Here is a 25,287-nt window from a genome sequence, read left to right on the forward strand (position 1 = left end):
GTAGCCCCAAGCCTCCACAGCTGAAAATTTCTGATGAATCAAGAGTTTGAGCAGTGGCGTGGATATGAAATCTCAGCCGGGTTAGCGGATGAGTTTTGGCAGTTCTAGGAAGCTGGATAGAATTCCCTTTGAGAATTCCGCTTAGCTGGGAACACAGGGAGCGAGACTTAATGAAAAATGGATATGTGGATACCTACCTATTTCACGAGTGGACCTGGAGTGTCGTGGCCAGTCCCCAGCAACCCAGTGCAAGGCGCTTATGTACTGTTGTGACGGCTAAAAAAAAATAACAACAGTTGTAATTAATTTTAATAAAGTTTTATTTAATCTGAGAGATGCAAAGCACCATCGTTTGAACATGTACCTAACATAAGATATGCCTACGGCGGTTTTCATTCGTGTTTCGTAGTGTCTTAGACTCTGGTGTGTAATGTACGCTTAACATAGCTCAAGCAGGACTTGCTGTTTCAACATCAACAACTGATGATCGTAGGTACTGACAGGCCTCTTAAGCTTCGTCAGGCTTCTGATAGCTCAACCTTTTCCTTCGTGGATCGCACACCTTGCCATCATTCTAGCTCAAAACATCTGCCCTGGTGTTGCCCACTCTGATGAGGCCCCTGTTATTCTCTGTTGGTTTTGTTGTCAACACAGAAGAACAGAGCAATCTCATTTATAAGCTATTTGTTTGCTATCGTTTCCATCAGGGTGTTGGCGTCTCCGGGGCAGGATTTTATTGATTTATTTTTTAAACCTGCTGTTTGTGTGTGTGTGTGTGTGGTTCTGGCACGGAGCACACCGCCTGGCCCACGCGGGTCGTTGGGTTCTCACTCTGGAGAACCCTGAAGCGGGCGGCAGAGGGCAGCCGGGCGCTAAGTCACAGGTGGGGCGCGCGCTCGGTGCGGGCGAGTGGGTGTGTGCGGGGTGCGCGCGGCAGGGCGGGAGCGCGGAGCCGGGAGGAGCCGCGAGCGCAGCGGAGGAAGAGGACGGGGAGGAGGAGGAGAAGGTGGTGGCTGCGTCCCTAAGGGGCCGAGCTGATCTCGAGGCAAGGGAGCGGAGGCCGTTTGGAGGTGCCCCGGATCGGGACCCGCCACGGGGCGCAGGGCGCACGGGCCGAGAGCTGCGGGGCCGGTGAGCGGCCGCCACAGGCGGCGGGAGGAGCGGGAAGAGCGGTAGGGCGGCCCCGGCGCGGGGGAACAGGTGGCCGATCCGGGCGCTTTGTGTCCCTTCCCTCCGCTGTCCCCGCGTCGTCCGGAGGCGGAGGCGGGAGCCGGGTAACCGCAGGCTCGGGGCTGGGGGCGCGGCGGTGTGGGGCGTGGGGGTCCCCCAGCCCGGGCTTTAACAAAGGGCGCGCGTGGCCCCAGCCCGCGGGAGGCCTCGAGATTGGAGCCGAGCCCCGGGAACCTCTATTTCCTTGAGGTTTGCCATTTTCATTCTCTTCTCCATTTCTCTCAGAGGTCTGCGGCTTGGTGCATGAGGGGCCCGCAGCGGCGCGGCGGCGGTGGGGATGGTTCGGGCCGCGGAGCCGGAGTGGCCTGGGTTCTGGTGAGGCGAGACAGTCTATCATGACTGTGTTCAGGCAGGAAAACGTGGACGACTACTACGACACCGGCGAGGAACTGGGCAGGTACCAGCAAAGGGGGGCGGAAGCGCTCGGTGTGGGGGGCAGTGCGCGGTAAACAGATTCTGCTAAAGCCAGACGTGCCTCTCTCTGGCCCTTCTCTGGGATGTGCCCATGGTGGAAGAGACAGTGCCTAACACGCGAAGGCCAGGGACCAGGAATAAGTTTCCTGATCCAAGGGGTGGAGAGGGAGTCCACGGTGCCGTTACTGCGCACAGAGTGTAGTCAAAACCCCTGGACCAGACCAGACTTCATTGTGCTCACCAACTCCTGTCAGCAGTCTCCCTTCTGAGACAATGAGGCAAACGCCAGGACTCTTAACTGCAACTGGAGGGACCGCCTATGTGTGCTTTAAGCAGAGTACAAGTTAATTAATGGGCATTTAACATTTTAATACTCATCCCTTGTGCTGGATTTTCAGTGCACATCAGCCAGGGTTGGTAGGTAGGTGTGGAACTTGCCAGATGTTGGCCTTGGAGTTTGAAACTTACTCCCACCAGGAATTTGCTGCTAAGCTTGGTATCGTTTATGGCGGCTGTCTCTATTCAGAGACTACCAGCACACTGTGGGGGCTGTGGTGCTGAGCAGGGTGTGTTGGTGTCTAGGTGCACCAAGAAGATTTCTCTGGCAGCATTTGGCAACTGCTGGGTGACTCTTTCCATTAATCCGCCGGGTTTATTGATCTGTGCTTTATGTGAGCAAATAGCCCAGTGTTCATACTCTATTTAAAATTTGGCGTGTGGAATTGCATGTTGGCATTGTGACTAAAGCCGGCAAAAGGATTGATAAACAAACATAGTTGCAGTTACTCACACAGTGCTTGTGTTGAAATTTGTATTTTTCCATGTATACCCAATGGCCTTCTATAAAGCTTTTTTTTTTTCTTCACAGAAAGGAAATTTAAAAAGAAAAAAAAAAAGACCCACACCCTTTATTACCTAATAGGATTTTGGAAGATATCTAACTAAAATTTTAAAATATTCAGATAACCCAGGAATGTAAAAGATCTTTTAAAAAGTTGTAGCCCAGAGCGTTTCTGTGCATTCTCAGATAGACTGAGGCCTCTGCAGAGCCCGTGCTTGGGGGGAGAACACCGTTATCGTACATCTTAATGAATGACTGAAAGGCCAGGCTCTGAAAGATCACATTTCATGGGTATGGTTAAGATTGAGGTTGAGAGTGTGCAGTTGAAATACTTGGCTTAACTGGAATTCAACCACTCTCTTCCTGTGGTTCATAGCAAGATGAGTGTGTGGGATTTTCCCGGGGGGGGGGGCTAGAAAATAAGAAGGGTGAAAAATTTCTCATCCCATTGCTGAATGATTGCCAGAGTCTATAAATTATCTTGCAAAAAAAGAGATGGTAAAAAATGAGGCGAGATGGTTGTTTTGTGAATAAGATGTATTGACTCTGTTTCCGTTAAGATCTTTTCATGGAATTGTGTGTTTAGAGAAAGGAGAGGGAGGCTTGCCTATGGTTAGCAAACGGGCTTTGATCTTCTTTCGTGGGTGTGATGACAGGGGAGCTTTGCTCATTTGTCACTGTGTTCCACTTTGATTTTGACTCTGTCTTCGTGTCAGTATCTAACTGTTCTCTTCTCCATGCAAGACTAATTGATAAGTTGTTTATTAAATAATTTGTGTGACCTATGAACTTTGAAAACTTGCTCTGGAGAAGTTGGGAGTTGGGATTTTAAGAGAGAAAACATGTATGTGAACTATTGTGATGGCTGCTCTTGTTTTTGCCAAAAGATGAAGCACATGGTTGGCTCTTTCTAAGGTTCTTCTGCGCCCTGTGGTTTTATGTCTTGGATGTCATCACTTCTGCCAAAGAAGCGTTGATACACAGGTAGAGATGTCTCTGGAAGACAGGGAGTGGAAGGGAGAAATTCAAGGCAGAGAAATGAAAACGGACAGTCTGTGGCCTAAAGGGAGGGTGATGTGAGCTCTCGACTGGGAGCCCTACCAAGAGTCTAAGTAGACCAGCATTCAGAGTTTAAAACTTCACTTAGTTTATCTGTGAGCCTGTGTATCTGCCACACAAGTGCAGGTGCCCATGAAGGCAGGAAGAGGGTATTGGAGCCCCCCTGGTGTGAGTGCTGGACTCACATCTTCTAGAAGAGCAGCAAGCACTCAAGCATGGAGCTGTCTCTCTAAATAAATCTAGGTTTATTTAGTAATCTTTAAATAGAGCGGTTCATCTTATAAGTGGACCAAGAAAATCCTCATCTAGAAGAGAAAGGAAGAGTTTTAGGGAAGTAGAACACACTTGTTATTTTTCTTGGGTAAACTGCAGGAGTATGACTTTTGAATGTGTGTGTGTGTGTGTGTGTGTGTGTGTGTGTATTCTTTGTATCGCCCAAGACTGTAGAACTTCCTGTTGACTGCTGAGAACTTTAAAACTACCATGTTTTTGCAGGAGTGACAGATGAGACCAACCAATGGATAGGCAGCCTAGACCGAATTTTGCAATTTGATGGCTTTATCACCTCCCAGGTCATAACTGATAAGCCGAGTGCTTATTTCATAGAGGTTGTGAAAATCAGGTCATTTAAGGTGTGGAAACAGTTTATGAGGTGTAAACAAGAACAGATTATCTGTAGGACTGACCCTGAGATGGTATCTAAGACATGCTGGTAGCTCGGTGGGCCACTTAGGAAGAGAGGGAGCCATTCTATGAAGAGCGTCCTGGTGAAGACCATTGCTGTGGTTGACCATCTCTGACCTCTTTGATTCAGATTAATGCAGCTCTAGGCTGGAGCTCTGTCCTCCAAGTAGAAGCAGAGGGGACCATTGTCTTTAGGAAATTTTGGTGCCCTTCAGTGCTATCTTGAGGAGACCGTCTAGCAATTTCCTTTCCTTTCCTGGGAGACTAAACACAGTGTTCCTTCCATGGTGTGGGTTGCTCTCCAAGAGGAATTCAGATAAGAGAACACAGTGCTCCTTCCATGGTGGGGTGCTCTCCAAGAGGAATTCAGATAAGAGAACACAATGCTCCTTCCATGGTGGGTGGTGCTTCCCAAGATTGATTTTGATAATACAGTGTTCCTTTCCTGGTGTGTGGTGCTCCCCAAGAGGAGTTCTGAAGAGGGAACACAGTGCTCCTTCCATGGTGTGTGGTGCTCCCCAAGGTGAATTCTGATAATACAGTGTTCCTTTCCTGGTGTGTGGTGCTCCCTAAGAGGAGTTCTGAAGGGGGAACACGGTGCTCCTTCCATGGTATGTGGTGCTCCCAAGGTGAATTCTGATAATACAGTGTTACTTTCATGGTGTGTGGTGCTCCCCAAGCAGAGTTATGATGAGAGAACACAGTGCTCCTTCCATGGTGTGCGATGCTCCCTAAGAGGTGTTGTGGTTAGAGCCCGTTTTCAAGGCTGTAATACTAGGTTGTTTTAATAGTATGCCTGGCTACTTCTTTCAGCTGGGCCTTTGGGCAGCTGCTTGCTGACTTGCCTACCACTGACCCTAGTTATACTCTTGGCCATTACTGAGCTTGACCTGTGAGTTTCCTGGGCACCTCCTTGTCCGCTGCTTTGCTGAGGTACTGATTGTGTCTTCCGTCTCCTTGTCTGAACTTACTCAGTCTGACTGAGGCCCACTTCCTTAGGAACTCTTTTATGATCATTCTCAAAAGAGCTTATTATTATTATTATTTTGTATGTATGTGCGTGTGTACTGGTGTGTGTGTGTGTGTGTATGTGCATGTTCATAGTTGTGTGTGCAGTGTGTGTGTATGTGTGTGTGCACAGGTGTGTGTGCAGGTGTATATGTGTGTGCGCATGTGTGTGTGTGTGCGTGTGTGTTTGCAGGTGTGCTCACCTGTGCGCTTGTGTGGAGCCCAGAAGAGAGCATCGGGTACCTTCGTTTGTCACTGCCTGCTTGTACCTTTGAAGCAGGTTCTTTACCTGAACCTGGCTCGCATTTTCTTAGGTAGGCTAGCAGCCAGCAAGCCTCAGCTAGTCGTCTTCCTCCACTTTTCTCTTCAGAGCTGGAGTGGCAGAAGTGTGTGGGATGCCTGACGTGTTGTGTGAGTGCTGGGATTTGAACTCCTGGTCCCCTGGATTATGCAGGAAGCACTCCCAAGCCCTGAGGTATCTCTGCAACCACTCCATGGTTACAGGAGCCAGGTGGATGACTTGTCTGCAGGTTCAGGTCCCCTGGGTTTTATGACACCATTCATCTTGATCCTTGTAGCTTGCTGAGAGTTCTTTCTCGGTGTGCTCTGTGGTCCAGCATCCCTGCGATCCTCTCTACAGGGTGTGATATGTACTGAAGACACAAGGCCAGCGTATACCTGAATGACCCGGCTCCAAGCTGCCAGGGCAGCTGTACACAGAGCACTTGAAGTGTAGCTGGTGGTTGAGGTGTGGAGCTGTCAATGCAGAGTGGGCTTGCCTTGGTGTTCTGCTTTGGACGCCTTGCTTTATTTATGTGGTGAATTAGAGACAATGGCCCTGGATTTCTGGGCATAGTCATCGCCTAATGTTCATTCAGTATCAGTTCTGTATCATGGGAGGCGTCACCCTGCCCAGTAATAGCCTGTTTGATTTCCCAGGGATCAATGACCTTGGACTTTCTCACTGTGTTTTCGTTTTTAGTGCTGAATTAGATGCATGGTATTTAGTAGGCGCTCACCCAAGGTGCGATAATTGACTGAATGAGTCCTTGGGAGAAGCATCACTGGGGGCCTTGAGAGAGTAGTGACCATGCTGAAGACAGACACCCAAGATGGCAAAGCTGCCACTCATGGGAATGAAGCCTTCAGATCTGCATTCCCTGCCACCCAACAGCAAGGTGCATGACTGCCCAAATTTTCAAGACAGATCAGTTTTAAGCAGAAACAAGTGGAGTGGTGCATTAAGTATTTCGCATTGGCTTGGATGGTGGTTAGAGGCTTATAGTTCAGATTTATTACCTTCTCCATTTGTCATAAAATCCATCGGCATTTTAATTGAAAATGAGACATCGTAGGAAGGTAGGCATGAGGCTGGCGGTGGACGACTGTGTTCTGGCTCTGGGCCTGGGCTTGGGCTCCGTGTGGCCAGACGCAGAGGGGGTTTGGAACTGACTTTCTGGGCCTGCAAACCTGCCTTTACATTCTGGGCGTGTGTCTTATCTCGCCCTTAGGAACCTGAAGGGTAAGTTGTATTGATGAGCCTCAGGAAAACCAAGAAAGCCGTGAGCCCAAAGGGGTGCTCACACTCATTCCAGGAGCTAAGAACATTTCACCTGGAGAGGGAGCATTTCCCTTGTTCTGTGTCCTTGGCCTCCCTGCGGTTGTCACACCTTGAAGGCATAGACCATTTCTCTCCAGGTCAGGTGGGGAGAGGTGGGTGGAGAGGCACAACACCCCCTCAGATGGTGTCTGGGGATGGGGTGCAGGATGACAAAGTCAGGGTTATATTGACTAACTCAGCAGGGAAATGGGTCCTTAATTCTGAGGCAGTTGCTGTGTATACCCAACCTAAACATGGTGTCAGTAGAGATGACTTTCTGTTCGAAGTCACTGGAGGCCACGCCTGACAGGAGGGGAGTGGCTTGCCTTGGCGCTAGGCAACCTGAGGCCTCAGGAACTATAGCCTGGAGGAAGCCTGGGTTGTCAGCATCCTCCCTTCTGCTTAATGTTTAGTCACAGTAGGTTTTCCAGGACAACTGGTCAGTAGGGGACGAGAGAGGTCCCCTAAGGACCCTGGCCCAGGCTGAGTTGTGGTCTATAATGATTAGGCTGTGGCCATTCCCCCCTTGCCAGAGCCAGAGGAAACTGGTATTCAAGTTGGGCTGCTCTGCACGTCCATGCACCCCAACAGACACGATGCAGAGGATGGTTGAGAGTAGCCTATGGTGAGGATGGTTGAGAATAGCCTATGGGTTATCTTGGCCTTTGTGGGACAGAATACTCGATGAAAATGCCTAAGGGGCTTCTGTCTCATGATTTCGCAAGTTTCAGCCCGCCATGGTAGGGAAGCCATGAACGGCAGAGAATGTCAGTGCTTGTCATCGGGAAAGCTTGGCAGCCCTGTCAGGTCATGGTGGACCAGGAATCAGAGGTGTGGCTGCAGCAAGAGATCGGGTTGTACGTAGCCTCCGAAGCTTCACTTATAGTGACCTGCTTCCTTCAGTCAGGCCCCGCCTCCCGAAAGTTCCTCAGCCTCTGTAACTGCATCCTCTTCCCTGAAGGGTTTCGTAGAAACCGACCGGAGCTAGTAGCCGCTACCCTTCTGAGTGTGAGTGCTCCCTCAGGTCTTAAGGATGCTCTGACTGTCTTACCTTTCCCTTGTTGCTTGTGCCCTGCAGTTAGGTGTGGCATCAGCACACGATGTAATGCTTATTCAAGTCCCAACGTTAACAGCTTAGTGTGTTAGAAAGTTGACAAAACTCTTAACACTGCATTTGCTGCAGTGTGATGGGGAAGACTCTGGCCTCTGTCCCCTGGGTCTGCCTCCTCACTGATAGACAGTTTTTCAGACTTGGTGTGTGATCATTTGGAATTTTACAGGGAAGGTAAAATTTAATTGATCTGCTTTGAGTTTCTGGGATAATTCTGCAGAGCACAGTGCATCTTGTCTTGGCCTCCACAGAGGTTCTATAGCAAGGTATTATGAGAGAGTCTTCCTGTTCCCTTCTTGACATTTTCAGTGGCCTTTAAGTATGCAGTCAGAATAGGATAGAGGGAGGAAAAGCTGGCATTTGATTTTCTGGCCTCCTGCTAAAATGGTTTAAATATTAATGCAAACAATAACCGTCCCCGACTTGCATCTTCCTTAGGACAGTCAAAAGGTGTGGTGTTGTAACCGCAGTGCTGGGCCAGGGGAGACAGGGTCTCTGGGAACATAGTAGACACGGATGGAACAGACACCAGTGTCCCTCTCTGGCCTCCATGAAAGCGCAAGCAAGCAGACACTCTTGTGCGTGCATCCTGCGTACCCGTCCTTCACCATTACCTCAGGCTATTTGTATAAGGTGTGAGTGAAATAAATAAATTTTACATTTAGACTTAGGTTTCTTCATTGAGCTAATTCTTTATGTATAGGCTACTTTTAAAATCTGAAAGGAAGAAAAAGAAAAAAGGAATCCTAAACACTTACAGTCCTAGTCATTTTGGAAAAGGGCCTCTCTACATTTTCACTTGCAAGAATGAACAGATTTCCATGTTAATTATTTGTTGGTAGTTTATTTATTTTTCCATTATTTAAACTATGTAACTTTGTTTCTTTCCTTTTTTTCCTGAGGTACTGGAGACATACCCCCAACCTACCTTTTTGGTTTTTGGTGTTTGTGTGTGCACACATATGCATGTTTACACAGATGTAGGTACAAACGTGTGTGCTTCTTGTGAAGGCCATAGGTCATTCTTCAGGAGCGGTCCACCTTGTGTTTTGAGACAGGATTCTCTCACGGGGACCTGGAGCCCTTGGCTATACTGATTAAGCTGGCTCGGGATCCATCCACATGTCTCTACCTCCCAGACTAGTTTTGTAAGTGTCTGTTACCACGCTTGACTGGGTGTTAGGGACTCAAGTCCTGTGCGTGTGTGGCAAGCACTTTGCTGTCTGAGCCATCTCCCCAAACTCCCCAAACCCCATCTCTACTTTTTTTCCTTTTTTTAACTTAAGACAGGGTCTCACCCTATATTCTTGGATGGCCTGAAACTCTTTGTAGACCAAGATGAGCTCAAGCTGCCAGCCTCTGCCTCCCGAGTGCTAGGATTAAAGGTGTGCCCCACAAACCTGGCCATGTCTTTTAGTATAAAATTGCTCAGGCTGTTTTAGGCATTCTGACATTTCCCCCTGCCTGGCCTGCACTGTAGGATTTTCCAGTTGAAAAAGCTGAACGAGAATGAATAACCAGTGCTGTTTTTTTTGTTCCATCCTGAGGAGGGTTGGATTTTTCTCCAAACTTCTTATCTCTCTGCTTAGCAACTCAGAGGAGGGCAGGGTTTGTACCACTTCAGTAATGGAAGAAAGGATAAGCAGCAAGCTGTGCAGGGGAGAAGAGGTCCTTGTTGGTGTTGGCTCAGTTTTGATGCTGCCCTCCTTTGAGAGGGTCTGTGCTGCGTGGTCATCCATTCTCCATGTCCAGCTCTTTCTTCCCCCACCTACAGCTCTTCCCTCCCCCCATGTCCAGCTATTCCCTCCCCCACCTACAGCTCTTCCCTCCCCTCATGTCCATCTCTTCCCTCCCCAGCTACAGCTCTTTCCTCCCCACCTATGGCCCTTCCCTTCTCTCCTCTGTGCTGGGACGGAGTCAAAGCTGCTGCTTTACTGGAGAGCTGTAGGTGCGGAAGCCATGTGAGTCCTGTAGAAGACAGACTCAACAGATGAAGGCTAGACTTAGAGATGAACTCACGTGTGCACACGGATGCTGCCCTAGACATCTGGTGAGCCAACAGGCACCAACTGGTTGAACTTCCCTGGTCTGAGAACGTGAAATCTGGTGTGTTCAGGAATCTCGCCAATTTGATGATAGACACAGTGCTTGAAGTGCTATTTGGATTTTCGCATGAGAAAGCTCTTTGGTGAGTTCATAAATATTCCAAAGTCCAACAAAGCTGCGACATCTGGTACACTTCCAGCCCCAAGTGTCACAGATAAGGGACACTCAACTTATGAGACTTTATTGATCTATCGAGCAGATGGAAATCATCTTCCGTCTGGGAAGCACATCTGAGAGGGGAGGTAGGAGGTTGTTTGGGCTGGAGAGGTGAGTCAGCTGGTGAAGTGTTTGCTGTACAGCATGAGGACCTGAGTTCAGATCCCCAACACTCGGGTAGAGCCTGGGTGAGACAGTGGGTGTGTGCCTATAATGCCAGCAATGAGGAGATGGAGGTGCAAGCTTCCTGGAGCTTGCTGGTCAGTTCGTCAGGTTTAGTGAGAGGCCCTCTCTCTAAAGGCATGAGAGAGCAGTTGAGGAATTTTCCCAATGTCAGTCTCAGATCTCGGGGTTCTGCATGCGGGTACACCTGTACACACACACCTGTACACACACACATACACACACACACACACACACACACACACACACACGCTCGCACGCCTCCATCACGTGTGCAAACATTGTATACACACACAGACACACACGCCTCCATCACGTGTGCAAACATTGTATACACACACAGACACACACGCCTCCATCACACGTGCAAGTGTGTATATACACACGCCTACATCACATGTGCAAATGTTGTATACACACACACGCTTCCATCACATGTACAAGCGTTGTATACACACACACATACACACGCACGCGCTCCCATCACGTGTGCAAGTGTTGTGTATGCGCGCACACACACACTCTCTATCTAAGGTATTGCTTCTCTGAATGTGCGCTGCTGTCAGACATGTTGGGCACTCCTAGCTCTGTGGCTCTAATGTTTTCAGATCACCAATGAGATGATTTCCATCCTCCTCCAGCTTGCACAGGAATCCCTTCCTCCCGGGTCTGCCTCTTGTCCTGAGGGAGGATTGACTAACTGTAAATCAGTTTTGGGTCTGTTTGTGTTTCTGGGTCCTTTGTCTTCTTATGTCCTCATGGCACACTCGGGTTCTGATCTTCGCTCCTGGTGGCCGTGGCAGGGTCCTTCCCCTCATCTTTGCTCACTCCACTCTTCTCTCCGCCCCTTTGGCTCAGCCTGCTGGGTGGGTCCTGAGCCTTTCTCTGTCTGTCCACCCTGAGCTGTCTGCCTGTCCTCTGGCCTGGGCTCCTTTGGCCTTGGTTTGTGCTGTTCTGCCGGTTCTTGGAGCATCTGAGACACCTGGCTGGGCACTTGAGAGCTGACCACTGGAGGCAGAGCTTCAGGAATACAGTCGCCGGTCACTCAGACCACAGGAGGAAAGAACAGGAGCCACTTGAGGGCTAGGAGGCTCTGCTAAGAAGGGGAGCGCTACAAAGGAAACCGTGTGAGAGGGGGCATGTGAGAGGGAGTGGAGAGGAGGGAGAAGGAGTCGGCTGCTTGGTTTGAAGGTTTCCTGTTCCGAGGGGGTGGTCACCCCGAGACAATGTGTCAGCATGTAAATTCATGTTTTTAATGTGGCTTTTTTTTGAAGCAGGGTTTCTCTGGGTAGCTCTGGCTATCCTAGTACTCATTCCGTAGACCTGGCTGGACTAGAATTCACAGAGATCTGCCTGCTTCTGTTTCCCGAGAGCTGGGATTAAAAGCATGTGCCACTACTGCTTGACTTAATATGACGTTCCTAACTTCTCTAAAGCACATAATCCCTTCTCTTACCTTACGTTTTGATTTCAAATCCAGCTGAAGTGGCCAGCTGCAACACTAGGGATTTGATGACGGGAAATTGAACTGATTTGTGTTCTGCATCTTTATGTAGAGGGGAGTCTGAGATGAATGCCTGCGGTCTCTGACCAGACAAACCTGCTATAGAAAGTAAGGCACAGGGCAGATTGGGAGCTTCCATTCATTCCTGACGCGTACTTATTTGAGATGTGAAAATGGGTGCTTGGCCAAGTCAGATCTGCCTTTGCCAAGGAAAGTCCATTAGGTTGGTGGTTGAAAGGCGGAATTGTTCAGATTTGCTAATGGCCAGGCTCTGCCAGCTGCCGGGGCAACGGCCACTGCTGCTGCTGAGTGGCTGTCCCTGTAAGTGGCCTGAAGTAGCATATGGCTTGCTTAGAGAACATGGCTGCTGAAGGGTAAGCTTATTTGTAGGGTATCTTTAGTTTATAATGACAGTGCTTTGCAGGGCGAGAAATTGGCTCAGTGGTTCAAGCACTGGCTGCTCTTGCAGAGAACTTGGATTCAGTTCCCAGCACCCACGTGACTCACAGTTATCTGTAACGCCAGTTCCAGGGCATCTGACACCCTCTTCTCACTCCTGAGGGCATTAGACACACACCCAGTGCACAGACATATATGCAGACAGAACATCCAGACACATACAACATGAGTCATTTTTTTAGAGAGATAAAGAAAAGTGAAAATATTTTTAAAATCTGATCAAGTCATTCTGATTTGAAGGATTTGATTACTTCCTCTTATTTTTTTTTTTATGCATCCATTTAGCTTCCTGTGAGAGATTGACACCTGTAAACTGGTGAGTTTAGGAGCACCTACAGAGTACAGAGTGTTTCTGTCTACATTTCCCCCACAAGAAACTGAAAGGGCCGGGTGGTGGTGGTGCACGCCTTTAGAGGCAGGCGGATCTCTGTGAGTTTGAGGCCAGCCTGGCCTACAGAGCAAGTTCTAGGACAGACTCCAAAGCTACAGAGAAAGCCTGTCACAAAAAACTAAACAAAACCAAAAGGAAAGATTGTGCAAGGCAGAACTTAGGTAGGCGGGGCAAACTAAACTAAATGCTGGGAGAAAGAAGGCAGAGTCAGAGAGAAGTCATGGAGCCCCGCCAGAGGCAGATGCTGGAACTTTGCCCTGTAAGCCACAGCCTCATGGCAATATACAGATAAATGGAGCGGGGTTTATTTAAGGTATGAGTTAGCCAGAAATATGCTTAAGTTACTGGCCAAACAATATTGCAAATAATATGGTTTCTGTGTGATTATTTCAGGGCTGAGCAGCCGGGAACTTACACCCTACAGATGTGAAGGGAGGGCACGAGGAGCCTGAGACTTACTAGGGACACCACTAGTCCAGCAGTTGGGGTCAATTAGAAGCCAACACTTGCCAGGCACTGGTAGCACAGATCTTTAATCCCAGCACTTGGGAGGCCGAGGCAGGCAGATCTCTAAAAGTTCAAGGCCAGCTTGGTCTACAGAGTGTTCCAGTACACCCAGGAGGACTACATAAAGGAACCCTGTCTTGAAAAAAAAAACCACAAAAGAATAGAAGTCGACATTTCTTTTTTTAATCTTTGATTTTTTTTCTTTTCTTTTGTTTCTTGCTTTTTTTTTTTTTTTTTTTTTTTTTTGAGACAGTGTTTCTCTATGTAGCTCTAACTGTCCTGGAATTCACTTTGTAGACCAGGCTGGCCTCAAACTCATAGAGGCTACCACCTCTTGGCCTCTTGGCAGAAGTCAACATCTCTCAGCTGAGAAAACCAGGGCTCTGAAAAGGATCCAGGCTGGGTTAAAGTAGCTCATCAGTAAAACCTTTACCTAGCATTCAGCTGTCCAGCACTGCAAAACCAAATAGCGGAATAAAACAGTGACGATCCGTCCTAGAGACTGTGTTTGAAGTGGCAGGAGCGTCATCTCTTGGTGCCGACTGTCTAGAAGTTGAAGAGGAGTGCCGCTCACCCTCGGAGTTGTCACCTGGGATGGGGTTGGTGGGTGTTCGCCTCCCTGCTCCCTCCAAGACCAGAATTCTCTTCCTCAGACTCGAGTCTGCATAGCCTTCAGTTGGGGGCGGGCCTTCCGTGCACTCTGCAGGCCTCTACCTGGTGTGGGCCACTGAGCACCACCACCTCCCGTGACACAAACAAATGCCTGCCACCTTGGCTAAGTCAGCTGTGGGAGCAGAATCCTTTTTGTATCCAGTGGGCATCAATCACTCAGTTGCAGGAGCAAGACAGGAGCCTTGACTGACAGACAGGTACAGGGGCAGAAGACAAAGAGAGCCTGTGCCCAGTAAGCAGAAAGAATGTCTCTGAACTTCTGGTGGTGGGCTGAGCTAAAAGAAGGATTTGAAGTTGGAGGTCCAGGGTCTAGGTGTATAGACTCAAGGTCTGGGACAGTTTCCTTGGTTTGTCTTGATTGCTCTCGAGTGATTGTCTCCTTTGTCCCTGTTTGGCTGGGACAGAGAGTAAGGCCTGGAGACCCTGCCAGCTGGACTCCCCATGCTGGGGTGGCAAAGGTGGGGTTACTTTTCTTTCCGCCTGTTCTGTGGAATCGCTTCTGGAGACTCTTGGGTGAGGGGTTCAAGGCAGGACAGTGGGACGGATTGCTGCAGGGTAAGGCGTTTATTAGAAAAGTATTTGCAGATAGGAACAGCATGGGAGAGCCTGTGAGGAGAGTTCAGACCCCAGCACTGAGGCAGACTGTGGCTGGGGCTCCGAGGAGTGGAGGTCGGGGCTCTCAGGGCAGAAAAGGCTGATCTTTTCTCACACCTTTCTGAGGGTTGGGGGTTTCACAGCTCAGGTCTGCAGCCCAGCTGGATTCCTAGGTTCAAGGCAGGGAAGAGGGTGGGGAGCAGGATGTGTGACCCTCAGAACCCCTCTGAGATAAATCCACTCCCCAGGTGAGAGAGCTTGGTCCTAGGAGGTCTGCTATTTAGAGATTCACAAACAATGTCTCTGTAGGGTGCCTGCTTGTCAGGGCTTCTGCAGGTGTTCAGCCTGAGCGACAGCTGGGTCCCAAGTCTACATTCTTAGATTCCAGCCTTTTGTTTATATTAAAAAAGACTCAGGGATGATTTTTTACCAGAAAAGGAAGTAGAAGAGATCCCAGGATTTGTGGATGTTGACTCTGTCCACCTTCTAAGTTGGAGAGGGTTGAAGATGTGGGCTGTGGTCTCTAGGCCAAAGGCTGCCTTTGTCTTTTCCATCAGGAGGATGAAATGGAGTCCAGTTAGCATGCTGGGCAGTGTTCTGGGTGAGCTGGGTCAGAATGCAGATTAAATAGGGACCTAGCTATGGATCTGAAGTGCAGGTAACCCCAAATGGAGGTTTCTCTTTGTTTGGTGTGTGTTAATTTAGAATTCCATCTCTTTCATCCATGTTATAGATGTAAGGAAATTCTTTTCCAAAGACAATGAAAACCAGCCAAAGTAAAACACTCTTAAGATAGTGGGAACATTTAAATCTTTTCATTTTTATTTTAAGCTTTATTTTTATTATTTTTAATTATGTGGATGTGTGTGCCTGTGTTTGGGTAGGTGTGTGCATGCAGATGGATGCCCATCCTCTGGGGCTGGAGTTGCAGGAGACTATGAGATGCCCAACGAGTGTTGGAAACCAAATCTGGGTCCTCTGCAAGACCAAACCATCTCAGGCCAATCTTTTCATATGAGGAAACTTGTCTTCAAACAAGGCTTGGGTCTGAGTAAATATGCAGCTGTATAAAAAACTTGATTAAAGTAAGGACATGAAATCATCTTTACTCGTACCAAATCCCGAACACCACTTTTATTATTTAGGTATATACTGAGCAAAACCTTAGGCATCCTTTAAACATGGGAGGTTTTAAGAAGTGTTAAGAGTCAAGCCCTTTCTTTAGGCTGAAGGGGGTCTCTGAATCAGTGTCCTCTGTTGCTTTTCTCCCCGGGAGTTTATTGTGGGGGGACCTACAGTCAGTGGCAGGTGTTTCCTCAACTATCAGGATAGAGGACTGAAGATCACAGGCACAATGAAATTTTGTAAAATAGGCCAGATTTATATAGATTTAAGTATCTGTCCAGCAAAGTTTTATGATCCCTATATGATTTCCTCGGAATGCCTCAGATAGAAGCAATACTTTGTAACTGATTTTTTTTTCCATCTTTCCGACAACATTTATTTGGCATTTGGAGAAACACAGTACAGGCTTTTAAATGTCTTATTTAGTAAAAGGATAAAGCAGATCTTGGAGTTTCTAAGCAGGTTTTGTAAACATTGCTAAGAGCACATCAACTTAAAAACACACAGAACCTTTGTTGTTGTAAACAGTGTTCACATCAATTATATCTCTGTGTGGGAACTTGGAAGTGCCTCTCTCTTCTGGAAGAAGCACTCTTCTGTGATTCAGGCCCGCATCTCCTTCCACGTTCTCACGGCAGCCCATGAACTGGCCTGGAATTCGTCTCGCTCCATGTTGGAGTGGTTTCCAGGGATGGAAGATTCATGTTAACTGCTGGACGAACCACGCCCCACATTATTAAGTGGGACAGACATACACACAAGAAGCTGGAGAATTAGAGGAAAACAGCAACTCCCCAATTCAGCATCAGGGAGGCCCGGCACATCCCTGGGTGAGAATGGCGGTGCTTTGGTTATTCACGAATTTCTGGGGGAGTCAGGGTTGGGATTGCATTAGTGAAAGCAGCTTTGATGGCACTTTGGAAACATAACGTTCACACAAGGAAGGCCATGGGCACTCTGCAATGGGACATGGTGGCGTTCTCCTCTGGGTGAGAAGGCAGAAGTAGGAGTGCCATTGTCTCCCAAATATAATCGTTTTATTTGGCCTCTCGGGGATCTTCTGTTTCGGGCTTGGCGAACTTTTCTGTGAAGATAAATATTTTAGGAGTTCGGGGCCACATGGCTTCTGTTTCAACACTGGTTGGAGTTCAGAAGGTACACAGAGAACCTGTGTCTGGACACCCGTGGGTGTTTTCTGAAGAAATAGGCAGAGAGTTCAGCCTGTGTACCATAATTAGCCACCTTGCTCTGTTTTCCTGACACATTAAACCAAGACTCTAAGATGTGACGTAATTCAGTTTGCTAGGGTGGGTAAGGGTTTGACCTAAGACTTAGAGTTGGAATGCCTGCTTGTGGGTCTCAGGGTCCAGTTGGCTTATCCTTCCTCCTTGCTGCTAATAACTAGCCTCACCTGTTTCCGTGACAAGCACCCCCAGTTCCTACAGTGCCAGCTGCACCTCAGTTTCTCCCTGGCTCCAGACACTTACCTCTCACTCAGCTGAGCCCCCCAGGAAAGCGCACCCCCTTGCATGGAAAGTGATGTGGATAAACCGGCCTCTGGTGACTGGATACTGCCGACATTTCTGCGCTGACTGAGCTGGCTCCAGAGACTGCCCTTGTGCTTGTTTGGAAGTTGGGATCTCTGGGCCCACACTCTTCTGTGTCTACACTGGGGTCCAGCCAGAGGCTGACTGACCATCCCTCATTGCATACTGCCAGCCTCCAGGCTAGGGCATAGGGTGGACGCCACTGAAGTCTGAGCCCCTCACCAGGGCTGGCCCACTTCTCCCGCACTCTGCAGGGCTATTGCTCTGATTTTCATGGCTGCTTTTAACCCGCCTGATGTTCGTGCTGATTCTCTGTTTTCAGTCAAAGTTAGAGAACTCCTAATTTCTGCCTTTCCAGCAAGCAGGAAGGAGCCATGGGGAGCCCCACACAGGGGAACTTTTAGAGGTAACCTGCCCAACTCTGAGGGCCTTTGGCAGGAAGAGGTGAAGTGTGTTTCCTGATGGCTGCTCTCTGGGATCTAGCACCTTTAGTCAGATCTGCTGTGAAGACTCTGGAAGGCACTTTTTATGGAAGTGGATTGGAGATGGTTGGGAGGTAGTAGGGGCCAAAAGGACTGGGGCTAATGTGGTAGGCACTGTTAGTGGGGAGGGGGTGGGGCTGATGTGGAAGGCACTGTTAGTGGGGAGGGGGTGGGGCTGATGTGGAAGGCACTGTTAGTGGGGTGGGGCTGGTGTGGAAGGCACTGTTAGTGGGGAGGGGGTGGGGCTGATGTGGAAGGCACTGTTAGTGGGGTGGGACTGGTGTGGGAAACTGGACCGTATCCCTGTGGTCCAGGAGTTTGGGATGGCGAAGTCTACACCAGCACCCTCTGACAACACAGGGGCTTGATGCTATGTCTGTGGTGAGCTAGAGTCACCAGCGCATGCTACTTTGGGGAAGAAATGCCACCATCAGTCTCAATCCTGACCCCACACTCCCGACTGTACCTCCCAGCAGCCTAGCTGACAGGAAGCCCTGCAGGGAACAGGGTGGTGCCCTGGGCAGGGAAAAAGGAAGAGCAGGCTGATATGGGTGGAGAAGGGTGGCCAGAAGGGAGATTGACCAGGAAGGGCGTACACCAGTGATAACAGGGTTGGTGGGCTGGCTTTGTTGTCCTTCCCTCCCTCGGTGCAGGTGTGGGTGTCTGTGCTGTATACGCCCTGAACACACTGCTTCTGGCAGACTGCGTATATATATTTCCAGTCATGCCCAGTCGATTCTGAGCATCAGAGTGTCCTCTGTAGGCAAGTGTGTACTACCATGCTGCTCTGACTCACACTCTCCACTCTTGTGTTTGCACACGCATGTGTGTATGGTTATATTGCTGGACTCACTAGGGCTAGAACGTGAACTCTGGCAGTCCTTACATGCCATGTTGGGCTACCCAACCTCGATAAGCCAATCGAACAAGGGAATGTGATAATGAAGAACAGAAAATGGAGGTCTGTTCAATGTGGGTATTGGGAAGAGGGACAAAGAGAGTCTGTGTCTCCCTGGCTCCAGTCTGTCTTGTTGTGGGGAGGGTTGATGGGAAGTTTAGGTTTAAACAGAAAATCAGACTGGGTCAAGGGGTGGTCTCTTAGCCGTCATCCTTGTCTAAGGACAGTGTACTTCAAGGGGGTCTGGTGATTCGCAGATACTGCCAAGGGGTAGAGGTGACCCCCAAAGGCTTCAACCTTTCCGCACATGAGGTGCCAATTCTTGGGGTCCGTTGTCTCAATGGTCTGACAGGCAGGGGTACCAGTGTCTCTTCAGAATGTCTCCATGCCTGTGGGGATGGGGACAGGACCCATGGTAAGAGCTGTAGGCCATTTGTTCCCAGCCTTTTGCAAGGAGAAGGTACTTCCGAAATAACAGACTGATAGTCAGTGCTGTTATCTGATATAAATAGCACATTTTGAATTGAAAGACTGGAGCCATAGTTCTTTGCTTGTTGTTGTTATTTGTTTTGTTTTTGAGACCTGATTACTTGCTGTGTAGCCAGTCCAGGCTGACTTTGAATTTCTAATCCTCCTGTTTTAGACAGTGCTGGGATGAATCCTAGGAGTCTTCAAAGTAGACTGACTCTTGTCGGCCTCACTGTGAGCATTCACTGGGAGTAAGGTCCATTAGTTGAAAGTCATATCTGCTTCCCTATTTCCTGCCTCGCCCACAGAGTGGAAATCACAGGATGGACCTCTCATCTGTGAATACATGCAGAGATAAATAAAATGCCCCATATGCCCATGTCTGTCCCAAAGTTTCCATGAGGGTTGGTTCCAGGATCCCCTACAAATAAAACTCACGGACACTTAGTTCCCTACACTGTGAGCAGACATTTCATGTGGAATGCCTATCTTCTGTGTACTTGCGATTACCTCTAGGCTACTGCTAATTGTTAATGTAATACAAGCATTGTGTAAAGTTGTCTTATACTGCATTGTGTAGGAAACAGTGACAGGAAACAAGTCTGCATGTGTGTGTTTAGATGTGGCTGTTACAGACCTGATTACATGGCACATGTATGACCTGAGGTTGGCTGCATCTAAGGAGGCTGACTATAATCACAGAAAGTTCCATAGAATGTACATGCTAGTCCAGCCGACCGATCTCAAGTTAAAGCCAGCCTAGACTGTATAATAAAATCATTTCTGAAAACAAATTGCGAAAGCATAGTATGTTTGTACATGTGCACACACTCAGAACAGCTGTGAGGCGTGCTAACCTGTAAGGGCTCAGCTCTCAGCTGATGAGGCCAGAGGGTGGTTCAGCCAGCTGATGAATTCTTTTTCCTACGATCCCTTAAAAACATTGGCTTTTCTCACCATACGACTCGTGTAACACAAGTTCCAAATCCTACAAAGGAGGCAAGCCTAGTCAGAGTTCAGCGTGTTCAACCCACTCTTATTGCAGAAGGCGGAAGGGACTCCTTGTTCTGACCGAGATGAGCCACACATATCTATGGCCACACTGCTCCTCAGTGCAGTTGCTTGCTGGGAATCTTCGGATTCAAAGATGGAGCAAGGAACATGGCGGTATGCCTGTGTGCTCTGAGATCTAAGCTGTTATCCAGTCCCACAGCCCTGTCAGATCTCACTGTTTTTAACGATGCTTGAAGCTGAGGTGTCAAAAGGAAGATGTTAGTTCGGAGTTGGCTTCTTCCTGGTGACTTTAATTGATTCTAGTACACGCGGAAAGGTGCGTGGTGGGATCTGAAAGCGTGCGGCGTGTAATTGTGAACCAGGGTGCTTTATGGGAAGAGCTCCAAGGTGCACCCGCCCGGGGGAGGAGAGCTTTGCAGCAGCATCCTCAGAGGGAGGGATGGGAAGATCTGTGTGGGAGTCTTGCCAGCTTGAGAAGGTGTGAATTAGCCTAGAAGGCTCTCAGGGAGGAAGACAAGAAGTGTCCTCTGTGAGGCCCTGGAAGGCTCTGGGAAGATGGACTGGGACAGTAGGGGACATGGCAGTTTCCAGTCCCGTGCAGCTCTTCTCATCCCTTCCTGTGATGATGAAAGGGCGGGAGACAGGAAGACACAGCTGCTGAAGGCCGGCTCAGGAAAAGTTGGCTGGGATTAGATTATTTACAGATAGCTATGGCGCAGGTCGGGAGGGATGAATTCGGATACTGGTAACAATTGTGTGGCTTATTTAGTTTCTTTTGGACCCTTGGCGGCTGCTGGTGGTTTTGGGCTTTTATATATCAGGAAAACAGAAGTCAAAGAAGTTGTGTCTGAGGGAGTAGAGTTAATTTAAAGGTGGAATAAAAGTTCTTACATCTGAAAATAAAGAAAAAAATCCCCAATTTCCTGTGATCTTAGTTAAGTTGTTTAGCAAGTAAAATTTATGTAAATATTTCGAAATTCAACCCCCTCCCAAATAGACAACTTGAAACCCTTACACTTGTAAGCATTTCTGGTGAGGAATAACTATCTCACCTGTGTGGGCAAGCACGTGTGTATTCATGTAGGTTTTTACATGTACATATAGATGCTTATACATGTACACTCCACCAGTGTATGTGACATACACTAGACATGTACATGAGCACACAATGGTTATGTCTTTTTTCGTGGCCAACCTGTGGCCAGCCATTGTTTGAACAGGACCTGTCAGCTCTTCCCATTTTTGCCTCACATTGCAGAACTGGTGACCGTTGAACCAAGCCTCATCTGGAGCGTGTTCATTGCGCTGAGCCTCACTGTGGCTTCGGCACCAGCAGTGGCTCTGGCTGTCCTTTTAGCTGCTGTTGTCCTCTCGTGACTGACTCTGACCTGCCCAACGGTGTTCATACTCAGAAGCCAACTCCTAAAAGCAACCTGTTGGCTCTTTCCCACCCCAGCAGGTCCCAGGACATCACCAGGTATTACCGTACTTACTCCTGGACCCCAGGAGGCCTGGGCTATGTAGTCAGTGGGCAGTGGAGGAGCTGGGCTCCTAAGCAGAAGCCCAGAGCTCGCTGAGGCTGGTTCCTGCCCCAGGAGGGCAGTGCTCAGTAGGAAGAAAGGCCCCAGGGATTGGCCTGATCCTGAACTGGACTGGCCAGGGCCTTGCCATCTTGGGATGTAGCCTTTGGGCCGCGGCACACAGAAGAGGAGACCATTTTCTCAGTGTCCTGTGCTTCTAATGTCATTCTTTGTCATCATTTTTATGCCCTCATCTTGGGGAAATGGGAAGGTCTTTTGTCCAGCACCTTGGCGTTTTATGGTTGTCATCCTTATCAAACTGGAAGGACCAGTTATGAGGAAGTAGGGATTCATACACCTGCTCTCGGATAGGGCCCTTTATGTCTTCTGTATGTAGCTGATGTGTTCAGGTAGTCTAACCACAGTGAGTATCCTCTGCTCTACGACAGCTATCTCTTCGTGGGGATCATTCCAAATCTACTCTTCGCATATGTAAGTCAGGGAACTCATGAATAAATGTTTTCTTGTTTTAAACACAGGGTGTTCTAGTTTGCTTTCTGTTGCTGTGTGAGTCTGCTGGTGGTGTGTGGTGTGACCACTGAGGGGGTGGGTGAAACGAAACAGGATGAAGTCCCTGGGACAGAGTGTACTACTGCCTTCGACAGAATGTGCTCCCGGGATGAGCACTTTGTGCAGCTACCCAGGTGGAGGCTGGGGTGGGTCTGGAGACCCAGGTGGAGGCTGGGATGGGACTAGAGACCCAGGTGGAGGCTACGGTGGGCCTGGAGACCCAGGTGGAGGCTGGGGTGGGCTTGGAGACCCAGGCAGAGGCTGGTGGCGGCGGGGGGAGGGTGCTGAAGACCCAAGTGGAGGCTGGGGTGGGGAGTGGAGACCCAGGTGGAGGCTTGGGGGTGGGTTGGAGACCCAGGTGGAGGCTGCTGGGGCAGGGAGCTGGAGACTCCAGTGGAGGCCGGGGGGCTGAAGACCCAAGTAGAGACTGTGGTGGGGAGTGGGGACCCAGGTGGAGACTGGAGAGGGGTTGGAGAACCAGGTGGAGGATGGGAGAGGGGTTGGAGAACCAGGTGGAGGATGGGAGAGGGGTTGGAGAACCAGGTGGAGGCTGGGAGAGGGGTTGGAGAACCAGGTGGAGGCTGGGAGAGGGGTTGGAGAACCAGGTGGAGGATGGGAGAGGGGTTGGAGAACCAGGTGGAGGATGGGAGAGGGGTTGGAGAACCAGGTGGAGGCTGGGAGAGGGGTTGGAGACCCAGGTGGAGGCTGGGAGAGGGGTTGGAGACCCAGAGGGAGGCTGGGGTGGACCTGAAGAACTGAAGGTGTTCTGGGCTTCCTGCTGATTGGCTGGCATCAGGTCTGTCTGATCTCTAGGTCCAAGACCAAGTAGCCCATATGACATCCCTATCCAGTCCAGGCTTTCTCTGTCAATCCACATGTTTGGGCCTCCATCTCCTTGCTGTCAGGACACCTGGGAAGGGCCCTGGGCTTTGAGCTTGGGGCTTACTTTTCTGCCTGGGGACGGCATAGTGTCAGTGCTGTGTGATTCGTCAGGTAATGTGGAAAAGGGTGGGAGACACATACACAAGACCTTGAAATTCCAAAATTCTCAGACCTGCAGGACCTGGGTGGATTACCTCCCAGTACCACCTCTTTACAGTCTTCAGGGGACATACACGTTTCTGGGGGACACAGTAGTCAGCAGGCAATTCCTGTTCCGACTTCAAACTGGTACACCCTAAAGTTCACATGTCCTATAGCTCAGAGAAGACCTCAGCCAGTCAGTAAAGTGGAGAATCATCCTTCTCTGTGCGAGTGAGTGGGTGGATTCCAGAACCTTTTCTGTCTGTTTTCCACGGTGTCCAGCACATTGCGTAACTAAAATGAGTTGAACAAATGAATGACAGACATCATCCCCGTGAAACCTGGGGTGGTTCTAGACTTGGGACATGTGTGTGTATGTGTGTGTGTGTGTCTTCCGGCCTATTTCCTGCATGCGCTGTCAAAGCTATCCCCTGTGAACTTCCCAGACCTGGCTGTGGCTGTCCCTCTTAGTGTGTGCCTGCATGCATGGACCCTAGGCCAGGGGAGCTCAGTTAGCCGTTTCTCTTGCCCTCTCCATGGGCGAGTGCTCTGTTACTGAGATAACACAGATAGAGGAGGCTATAAGCTGGTTTTTAAGGTGATAAAATGTAGTTGACCTAAAACAGTAGCTATTTAAATTATTTGTTGGCCTAACTTATTTGCCGATTACTGCTCAATTTTCCTCCCCTTTACTTAAAAAAAAAATCTTATTTTATGTGCTTTGCACTCATATGTGTCTGTTCACCATGTCTCTGTCTAGTATCCATGGTGGCAGAAAAGGGCGTTGGGTCCCCTGTAACTGAAGTTACATATGGTTGTGACCTGGCATTTGGGTGCTGGGAACTGAACCCTGGTTATATGCAAGAGCAGCCAGTGTTGCTCTTCACCTCTGAGCCATCTGCTGTGGTAACATTCATGCTTTCTACTATCCACTTCTGAGTTTTAATAAATGCATAGACTCATGCAACAATCCCCCCTTCCCTGCAATCTTGACATGTAGTGTTTCCCACCCAAGCCTTGGATACCTTCCTTCCCCCTTTCCCTTACAGGTAATTGTCAGTTTTCTGTTCTGGTATTCTATCATTTTCCGGGAATAGAATCACAGTATGTATGCTTTCTTCAGTTTGGCTGGCATAATGCGTTTGGAATTTGTGTGTATAGTTGCCTATATTCATAGTTCGCCCTGTTTTATTGCTGAATCATACTCTGTTGTGCACAGTTTATTCATCTATAGCTGTGGGATTGTGGGTTTTATGGCATGTTACGATGATCCATGATCAAGGCCAGAAAATAGCAGTATTTGTTATGCGATATTACAATTATTCTATTTCTTTTTTAGTTAATTAAAAGCTTCATACTGTGCTCGACTTTTAAAATGATCTTAGCTATGAAAGAGAAGACTGTACTATGTGCAGTCTGTGCTGTTTGTTCCATGACAGCCTTTGGCCCCAGGCGTCCACTGGGGGTCTGCATCTTGTCCTCTTTGGGTAAACAGGGATCACTGTGCTGGTTTTTGATTTCCCACTACTAGCAGAGGGCACGCCTGCTAGATAATTAATAGGAACAAATGTGTTCGGTATCCTTTGAAGGCAAAGACTTTTATGTATCATGCGGTCCTTGAAATTATGTACTGTGTGCCCTTTATGATGATGGTGGTTGCCACTGTCACTCATGTTATACCGTTCTGGTGACATCGCACCATCACGCGATACTTAATTGGTATCTGCCACACTCTCTCATGTGTGACAGACCTTTTTTGGTGCTGATCAAATTTGGAAACGTTACATGAATTTTTCTCTAAAAATGCAGACTCCATATGAAATCATCTCTTTATGGTGCTTTCTACTCCAAAGACAGTTGGGAAACAGCAAGACTCCTTAGTACTGCTAGCTGGGGAGGCAGATGGGGTGGGAGCCCACTGAACATGAAATTGGCTCCTGACATGTGCCTTAGATAGGAGACTGGACCCCGACAGAGTGGGGTACATGTGGTGTTAGTTGTCTGATTATTGTTGTCGATGGATCATGAAAATAAATTCTATTCACGTTCTCCAAAAGCTAAGGTAGCTGCACAGCTTCACACTTCAGGGAGGAAAGAGTCCGTTGTCTTCCTCAGCAGGAT

General features: G+C 48.8%; 1 protein-coding gene across 1 annotated transcript in view; it reads left to right on the plus strand.

Annotated features, from left to right (window-relative positions):
- Positions 1 to 947: 947 nt before the first annotated feature.
- LOC121443896 (death-associated protein kinase 1-like) overlaps positions 948 to 25,287 on the plus strand; it is a gene marked incomplete at its 3' end in the record, with an annotated part of 122,008 nt that continues 97,668 nt past the window's right edge. Inside the window, exons 1-2 of the mRNA XM_041645648.1 lie at positions 948 to 1,131; positions 1,456 to 1,627. Of these exons, the coding sequence (XP_041501582.1) occupies positions 1,566 to 1,627 (62 nt within the window). The remainder of the gene's footprint in view (positions 1,132 to 1,455; positions 1,628 to 25,287) is intronic.

This window comes from Microtus oregoni, unplaced genomic scaffold, assembly GCF_018167655.1.
Source record: "Microtus oregoni isolate MIOR12 unplaced genomic scaffold, Mior012 000114F_ref0000099, whole genome shotgun sequence".
Lineage (NCBI taxonomy): Eukaryota > Metazoa > Chordata > Mammalia > Rodentia > Cricetidae > Microtus > Microtus oregoni.